The 9,131-nt window shown below is 38.7% G+C and overlaps 1 protein-coding gene and 1 non-coding gene across 2 annotated transcripts; both read left to right on the top strand.

Moving 5' to 3' along the window:
• Positions 1-5,457: 5,457 nt before the first annotated feature.
• On the top strand, positions 5,458-8,029 carry LOC103158861 (cytochrome c oxidase subunit 7C, mitochondrial). The gene is made up of 3 exons (XM_027401779.2): positions 5,458-5,652; positions 6,258-6,400; positions 7,935-8,029. The coding sequence occupies exons 1-2, from the start codon at positions 5,578-5,580 to the stop codon at positions 6,372-6,374; spliced, it is 192 nt and encodes a 63-aa protein (XP_027257580.1). The 5' UTR covers positions 5,458-5,577; the 3' UTR covers positions 6,375-6,400; positions 7,935-8,029.
• Positions 7,795-7,856, top strand: LOC113834210. The gene has a single exon (XR_003482588.1). It is a non-coding gene; the product is annotated as a small nucleolar RNA Z39 (small nucleolar RNA).
• Positions 8,030-9,131: the final 1,102 nt, after the last annotated feature.

Genomic DNA, 9,131 nt, shown 5'->3' with positions numbered 1-9,131 from the left:
GTAACTACAAGACATATTAATAATTTGAGATTATAAAATAATAGAAAAAAAGAGAAATGTAGAGAAGAGTTAACCATAGTAATAGAGAGAGGACATAGAAATCATTGTGGAAGCATCAAAGTCACTACATTAAGTTGGTGAGTAAGTGATATCCATGAAAGACAGAAGGAAGGAAGGAAGGAAGGAAGGAAGGAAGGAAGGAAGGAAGGAAGGAAAGCAGACCAGAGAAGGGTAGGGAAGAAGAGTGAGGTAAAGACAGAACAAAAAGAGTGCGGTGGGGGGATAAGATGGGGTCAAAAGTGACAAAAGAATAACTGGAAGAAGACTAAGAATTCCATTCCAGTCATTCAACTGGAGACTATATGAGATGGAAAGTGGAGAAGTCAAGCACATTCTGAATTCAAAAATTCTGAAACTATGATAGATATAATACATGAATGAGCCTATTTGAGATGCTGAATTTTGTGTCCTCACTGTGAAAGAAAGAATATAAATGTTTTAATTTGTAATAAATAAAAAGGAGCTTGGAGTATGGATTTAAAATGGTTGTATCTGTAAACAAAAATGATTTCTAAACTGTAGATATGCATCAGTATTTTCATGTTTATGTACACAAATATGTATGTGTATATCCACTGCAAAGCAAATGCATCCTAGAATCAGACCTTGGTCTCTGTTAGCACTTCCTACTTAAAGAGAGGTTCAACTATGAAACACGTCTTGGTTCCCAAGATTATAATAGTATGGATTTGATGGGGTTAGGAACATTTCTTGTTAAGATAAGAAAACACTAAAAAACACAAAATAATGAGAGCATATAATTGCCACATAGGGGACAGCTAGAAGTGGCTGTCACTGACCAAACACAAAATGACAGTATTTCAGTGAAGTCATGAATTATCAAACATTTCTTAAAAGTACTCATTAAATTACATTAATAGTAAATAGATAAATAAAAACAATGGGAGATGGAGGGCCCAGTCCGGGCCCATGATGATGTGGTGGACTTTGGGTGTCCCCCATGGATGGCCTTTCTCTCCCTGGGGAGTTGGGGGGACAGGGTGGGGGACTGGTGGGGGGGTTGGGGTAAGGGAGGGAGAGAGAGAAGGGATTGACATGTGAAGCAAGCTTGTTCCTAATTTGAACTAAAAAGAGAGAGAGAGAGAGAGAGAGAGAAAACAATGGGAGAAGAAACTCACTTCTAGTTGAATGCTAAAGGGCAACTAGTAAATTGAGGAAGTAGTGGAGATGAAAACTCATCTCACAACCATCATGGCAATAGTTAATCAAGAATTATCAATGGATGTTACTGTAGGAGTCTTTCTTCCACCAGCCAGCACCCTAATAACCACAGAGAGACTTATTAATTATAAAAATTCAGACCATAGTTTAGGCTATTTTCTAACTAGCTCTTATAACTTAAATTAACCCATATTTTTACTAAGCTACATTCCACCATGTGGCTTTTATCTCTATCCCATTTTGTGTGTCCCACTCATTTCTGCATCTGGCTGGCTTCTCCTGTCTCTACCCTTCTTCTTTTCAACATCCTCTCTGTCCTTAAAAATCCTGCCTAGTTATTGGTCATTTAGCTTTTCATTAAAACCAACCTGAATTACAAATCTTCACAGTGTATAGAAAAATTATTCCACAACATGCTACAACTGGGAGACATTTTCTCTGAGGATCCCTTAACATGATTTCTCAGTGCTGTATTGAAAACCTACGCTAGAGGGAGGCAATTAAGAAGCCTTGTAGTAGCTAAGGAGTAGCCAAATGATTTGTAGACTCTCAAGTATTCAAAGCACAGAGAATAAGACACTGTGAGTGCTCAGTCCTAAATAGAAAATCTGTACCAACTTCTTCCCCATGCATCAAGGAACACCATGGAAGAAGGCTGGAAATAATGTAAGAACAGGAGGATGAGGAAGAGTGCTTTGAAATGCTGTCTGCTGGATATAACATGCCCACTGCACTTGCACATTCACAGCAGATATGGTCACTTGCACAAGACCTGAAAAAGATTAAGCTATTCAAAATTATAGCATGGAGGGTTGATCACAAATCCCAACTCTAGTTGGGAAGCAATTGACAACTGATGGCTCCTGGGGGAAGAAGAATCAACTTGCCTTGAGTGTGGCCATTGGTAGGTTTCCCCTAATCAAGTAGATGGCAATGAACCCATTTGTCGTGTCCATATGGGCAACATTATATGTACTAAAGGGATAGCTTACACAAAGACATGAAGTGGGGAGGGAACATGTTGGAGGAAGTCCGAAAGGGAGTTGTAGGAGGACATAATGAAAGTGAATAGATTTCACCAAAATATATCATATACATATATAGAATGCTCACAAAATAAAAAAGTATTATTATAGATCTTTCTGTTTGTTTGTTTTGTTTTATTTTTTGAGACAGGGTTTCTCTGTGTAGCTTTGGAGCCTAACCTGGCACTCTCTCTGGAGACCAGGCTGGCCTTGAACTCATTATTCTCTGTGCTTTGAATACTTGAACTTAAAGGTGTACACCACCAATACCCAGCTATTATAAATCTTTTTAATGTGAAAAAGTATAGAATAAAACTCTTAAAATTGAAGAAGGATCTGAAAAGAAGACAATAGCTGAGTACTTACTGCAGAAGTCAAGTTTCAGAGGATTCAACACCTTCTAAACTCCATGAGGACGGGACAACATATGTGGTACACATACATACACAAATACACATAAAATAAAAACAAATAATTTTTTAAGTTGAAAAGCACAGGTCTTGATAGCTCACAAATATAATCCAAACACAGTGAGTGGCTAAATGTAGAGGGTTTCTTAAGTTCAAAGCCAGCCTGAGCTACATGAGTTTAAGATTGGCATAGACTACATAATGAGACAGTGTCTCAAAAAATATTTGTGGAAATTAAAATCTTCTGTATGAGGAGGACACCAATTGTAGGAATACTGTTACTATTTGTAGAAACAAAACAACAGAAACTTCTGAAGGAGAAAGCATTTTTTTTCTCTTTCAAAAGCTGTAAAGAAAAAAATCAAGCACACATTATATATATGTAGCTTTAAAAAAACGGGGGTTGAACATTTTTGTGCTGTTTGCTGTTGTAAAAACTATCCATTTGAGGCATTATAAACTCTCCAATGGGTGAATAACGTGACACTTAGGTGAATATGAGCCTTCACAATCTAACCTAATACATTTGCCCAGGCTCCTTTATCACTATCTTCTTCCAAATGGTCTATACTCACAGAACATTAAGCATGCCCCTATAAATAATCTACTGTGTTAATTATTTAGTGTGGTAATAGACATATATGCCATGAGGAATAGTGGTGAAAACATACCCGATAACAGCAACTCTTATAAAGGAAAATATTGGGGTTGCTTACTTACAGTTCAGAGGTTCAGTCCATTATTATCATGGTGGGACTTGGTGATGAGCATGCAGACATGGTCCTGGAGAAGTAGCTGAGAGTTCTATATATTTCAGGCAACAGGAAATGGTCTGAAAAACTGGGTGGTATCTTGAGCATATATGAGACCACAAAGTACACCTCTGTAGTGACTCGCTTCCTTTAATAAAACCAGACCTACTCCACAATGTCACACCTCCTAATAGTGCCATAATCTTTGGGGCCATTTTCTTTCAACACACCCACAGATTTGTTGTTAATTAACTCAGGTATCTCCTCAAATCTTGCTGTGGAGGAAAAGGACTAACACAAAATTAAAGTTGGAACTAGCAAGATGTAGAAACAATTATGTTAAAAGGTTGTTTTATATAGATTATAGATGGATATAGATAGATGATAGACATAGATAGACATATATATATATATATATACACTGCATATATATAGATATATATATGACAATTATATTAAATAGATGGTGTGATATTTGGCCATTTTATAAAAACTAAAATTAGCTAAATGTAACAAAAACTAAGTATGAAAACTGTCATAGAATTAGGAGCATTTCATACTAAAAGGGATCCAGAATGGCTCACTCCACCAGAAGTTCATATTCTATGCATTATCAGACAAAATTAAGTAATATACTACATACTGAAGCAATGAAGTTGGGGTTGTTCAGCATGTCACCCACACACGTACACACCCACATACCTACACCCACACACACACACACTCAAAAAGAGTAGAATAAATCTCTCTCTCTTTCTCTGTCTCTCATTTGTTGGCAAGACAATGGTACACTGTTACTTCTGCCATGCTCTTCTAGTGACAATACTCACAGGGAGTCCATCTAGCCTCAGTGGATAGCCTCCACATCTTCATAGAATCCCCAGGTGTCTTTAACATATAGATCCACAGATATATGGATGACAGATAGAGATGATTTCAATAGATAGATAGATAAAACATAGATAAACAGACATACTGAAATATAGTAAACTAGATGACAAAGTTGGACCCTATGATTTGTTTAACTCCTGTTACTGGCTGAGACTTAGTTGCTTGAATGCAATATTTTTATACACTCCTTAGGATATAGTTCACTATGTACAGAGGGCACGTCCAGTCAAATTTTATCATCAAATATGAAACATATTTAGACCTTTAAATTTTCTTTTCATCTTTTTGGTATTATAATTACATCATTTTCCCTTTCCTTTCTCTCCTTCCAATGCCTACTCTGTATGATGCCTTGAACTCTTTCAAATTCATGGCTTCGTTTTTTCATTTGATATTTTTCACATACCTAAGTAACATTATACAGACTGAGAAAATTATAGTTATGTATTTAAGAATATATATAGTGCTCCCATCTCTGTTTTAAAAATCTATCAGGGTCTAATGGCCTTGTCGAATGTTGATGCTATATGAAACTGCTATGTTTAGCAGGAATACACCAATCCAGGCTAGGTCCAGATGTCAGAAGGTTTCTCCTCCACAATCTATTCATGTTGCACATAGGAGTTTTATTTGTTCTCTGAGTTCTTTTATATCCAGTTTGTATCTTTAAGAATCCATCTCAGCATATCAATTAAGTTTTATCCATGACAACCCTTGTGCTACATGTTGTGTGTTCACTTTTTTGTGTACCCTCTGATAGGATCACACTGCCCATCTTTCAGTGTTGGCAAAGTACTGCCATGAAAAACATGTGAAGTACTCACAGGAAAAGAAGTTTATTTTCTTGTCCATAAACATGGGCACACACGATTAGACAGCTTCAGCTACCTCAATAAATTATTTCTGGAAACAAACCCCAAGAATCCTAGATCTCAACTCAGAAAACAGCTCAGGACCTGAATCATTGATGGTAACATTTCATTTGATTCTGGGGCGGCTCGCGCGTCCCAGAGCCAAACTACATTTCCCACAATCCTTCGGAGCGGATATGGCGCCCGGTACGATCTGAACTACAAATACCACAATCCTCCGAGTTCGCCAGTGGGCTGCGTTTCCGAGAGTGCCTGCGATAGTTCCCATCTTCCCTTTCGGTCTTCGCGCTATTGTAGCAAGGTCGTGAAGAAAGCCGGGTCCGTTGCCGGGGCAGTTTCTTCCGCCTTCCAGCTCTGCGGGCCTCGCGGAGCCTCCTGCGGCGCCATGTTGGGCCAGAGTGTCCGGAGGTTCACCACCTCCGTGGTCCGTCGCAGCCACTATGAGGAGGGCCCGGGAAAGGTTAGTGAGGTCCGGCTGCGTGGGCGCCCCAGAGCCGCGGGGCCCGGGGGACTCGGTCGGTTAGGGCGGATCTGGGCGGGTCGGACGAGCAGTGAAGGTCATTGGGACAGAATGGAGACGGGGCCTGTGGCTGCGGGGTAGCTGTTTCGATCAGCAATCTGTATCAGGCCCGGGTTAGCCCGAGTATGAGTGAACCGAGTGGTCACTAACAGCCCCGCCACTGTTAGGCGAGGCCTGGCCGGGGGACGAGGAAGGCTGCCTGTGAAAAAGCCAAGCTTCCAACCGTGGTTGGTACTGTCTTGTACTCGGTGGAGAATTTCTAATAACAGTGAGCTAGAGTGGTGTGTTTGTTTCTGAAGTAACTACTTTTCAGGATTTTTTTTTTAATTATACAAGACTTAATCGATTTTTTTTCTTACACTTCCTGGCCTAGTCGGGCTTACTGACCGGTATTGAGAAAACCCAGGTGTTTTATTTCCTCTTCTGTCGAATGCACCCGATTGTAAAATGCGTGTGTGTACACACAGTTGCCCTCTGTCCCTTTTATTTGGTGAAATCAGATTCTTTGAAGGACTGTTCTTAAAGCTTCCTCGCTTTCCCAACAGAATTTGCCATTTTCAGTGGAAAACAAGTGGCGGTTACTGGCTATGATGACTGTGTACTTTGGATCTGGATTTGCCGCTCCCTTCTTTATAGTAAGGCACCAACTACTCAAAAAATGAGGATATTTAATTCCTCTCTCTAACAGGTAATTGGGTTTCTGGTTTTCCTAAAATCGTAATTTCTGTTGTGTACCCTGTACAATCCTCCAGGACACAATAAATCTTTGTGTACTGATTCCTGAAGGTAAGTAAACATTGGTAAAGGCAGTCTGACGAGCTCATAATTATTGTTTTGATAGATGAAGGTCAGTGTTTATGGAGTACGGCTTTAACTGATGGTGAGAACCTATTCCCTAACAAACCTGTAAGATGAGTAATATTAAAACCCCATTGAAGTTTACTAAGAATCCATAGCTAGTACCATTAGCCTAAGATTCCCACGTATGGTAATACTGTTCTGAATTTCACACTTTATAAATCACTCTTGTGTCTTCTACTAAAATAATTGACTCTTATGAAATAAAAATACACTAGGGGCATCCAACCTTTGACATTAAAAAGTGGCATCATCTACAAAGTTCACAAGGAACGCCACAATTTAGTGGCTAACCTGCAAAAAAACCAAAACAAAATGAATTGAGTTTAGATTTTCTGTTGGGCTGTATTTATATCATCAGCTCTTAACCTGTGGGTCATGAGCCCTTTTGGGGTCTAATGACCCTTTCGAAGGGGTCATCTAAGACCATCAGAAAATACATATACTTACATTATGATTCAGAACACTAGCAAAATTAGAGTTAGGACTTGACAATGAAAATAATTTTATGTTTGGGGAGGGGGTCGCCACAACACGAGGAAATGTATTAAAGGGTTACAGTATTAGGAAGGCTGAGAACCACTGATTTCTAGCTGTCCTGGAGTACATGTGGCTTCTAAGCTGCAGGCCTACAGACTTAGGTTCCTTTTGTGCAGGGATCACTTTCATTCATTTTTTGATTTTGGGTTTTTCGAGACAAGGTTTCTCTGTAGCTTTGGAGCCTGTACTGGAACTAGCTCTTGTAGACCAGGCTGGGATTAAAGGCCTGCAACACCAACACCCAGCCCCCACTTTTTCATTCTTTTGTTTTTGGGGGTTTGTTTGTTTGTTTCCAGACAGGGTTACTCTGTAGCTTAGGCTCCTCTGGAACTCTGTAGACCAGTCTGGCCTCCAACTCAGAGAGATCCATCCACCTACATCTACCTCCCTGAGTGCTAGGATTAAAGGTGTATGCTACCACTGCCTGGTTACTTTCTCAATCTTAACACCTAGGCATGAATTATAGATTATGTGAAAATCTCAAGAAAGAATATGCTCTGATGTTTAATTTCTATTGATCCAAGATATCTGCTATGGTACTAGTAAATTACCCTGCTAAGGTTGAGAAATACTGCATTAAGAAAATATATATTATTATATCTCCATAAATGTTGAATGCTGGTAGCTTAGAAGAATTTTTCCATATGCATCATGGTTTGGTAGCATAATTCATGCAAGGTTTTGGTACATGTGATGAAGCAAATCAGTATGAAAAACTCATGATACTGTAAACGCTTTCTGATGTATCAAACTCATAGAAGATATGAAACTACTGGCAAGTCAGATGGGCTTCTAATGCCATTGATTTTGTTTTTGTTTTTCAGAATGAAGATTGTTTAAGAGATATGATCTGAAAATTGGATTAAACTCTTGAACTCTTATTACTAAATAAAATTGTAAATAAACTGACATGAATATTTAATGCCTCTTCTCTGAAATAAGTAATGTGAGAGGGATAAGCAGTGGCTTACCATTAATAATTTCACAGAGCCTTGTGGTTAGTATAATTTACACTAGAAAAAAAAAGTAATCAAAAAATTTTAACTTGACTTGATAATAAAAGAATGTGTTTTGGTAGATGCAAGTTAACAGACTTTTGCAGGTATTCCTCAGACGATAGAACATAGGTATTTAGTCAAACCCCAGGATTTGTTTTCAGGACAAGCTTCTGTTGTTTCCGTAATGGTCATACTGAAGTTGGGATGGGGTGATAACCTGAAGTTTGCATAACTGTACACAAAGAAGGGATGTGGGTTTTGGACAAAGGCATACATGGCCCAAAATCCAGGCCAAAGTTTGTTAGCAAGGCGCCCTTCCTCAATTTCCTTAAACTTCAAAAGAAGTATTCAAAACCACTTCCTTGTGATGATCAAGAAAAATATGGGCTGGTATAAGAGATCATCAGGATAATACCTGGCACTCGATGATGAGAACCTGGGTGAAGATTCCTGCCTTTAACCACAGCTGGGTGAGGAGTGGTAGATAGGAAACAGTAGATCCCTCAAGTTCAAGCTTACCTGTATCTGAATCTCAATTCAGTTGAAGACCTGTCTCAAAGGTCTCCACACCTGCATTCAGCCACACACAAGAATGAAAATAGAACTTAAACTTGTTTCTAGGGTTTGAGTATAGAGTATTTAACTGAAATAAATGATGAAAAATTAAATGAATGCAGTGTTGAAGACGGCCTAAAACTGTTCAGAGATGAGTATTACAATAACTGGCCTGAACTAGTTTCTATTGCCAAAAGACTGTAAAGTCTAAAGTTGCTGTGGTGTACTTTCACTCTGTCCTCTTTAGAGGAAGTCTTGAAACCATGGTATTTAGTTACATGCCCATAACTTCAGTCTCATGCTGGCACCATGATTGAGGATTTCTGTACCACTATATTTAGTGGTATAAATACCATCTTTTAATTTGATTCAATTGAGGCCTTCCATAATCCAAAACACTACACGATAAGTCTCCATTACTGTCAATAGTTACATAATTCAGAATGTGTTAAAATTACTGATTTTTTT

This window comes from Cricetulus griseus, chromosome 2 (genome assembly GCF_003668045.3).
Source record: "Cricetulus griseus strain 17A/GY chromosome 2, alternate assembly CriGri-PICRH-1.0, whole genome shotgun sequence".
Classification (NCBI taxonomy): Eukaryota; Metazoa; Chordata; class Mammalia; order Rodentia; family Cricetidae; genus Cricetulus; species Cricetulus griseus.
Note: the sequence above shows the minus strand (reverse complement) of the source record. Positions and strands in the feature narration are given on the sequence as shown.

Coding starts and splice junctions, on each gene's coding strand:
- LOC103158861 (XM_027401779.2), top strand. CDS start 5,578: ATGTTGGGCCAGAGTGTCCGGAGGTTCACCACCTCCGTGGTCCGTCGC. Junction 5,653..6,257: donor ATGAGGAGGGCCCGGGAAAG/GTTAGTGAGGTC, acceptor CTTTCCCAACAG/AATTTGCCATTTTCAGTGGA.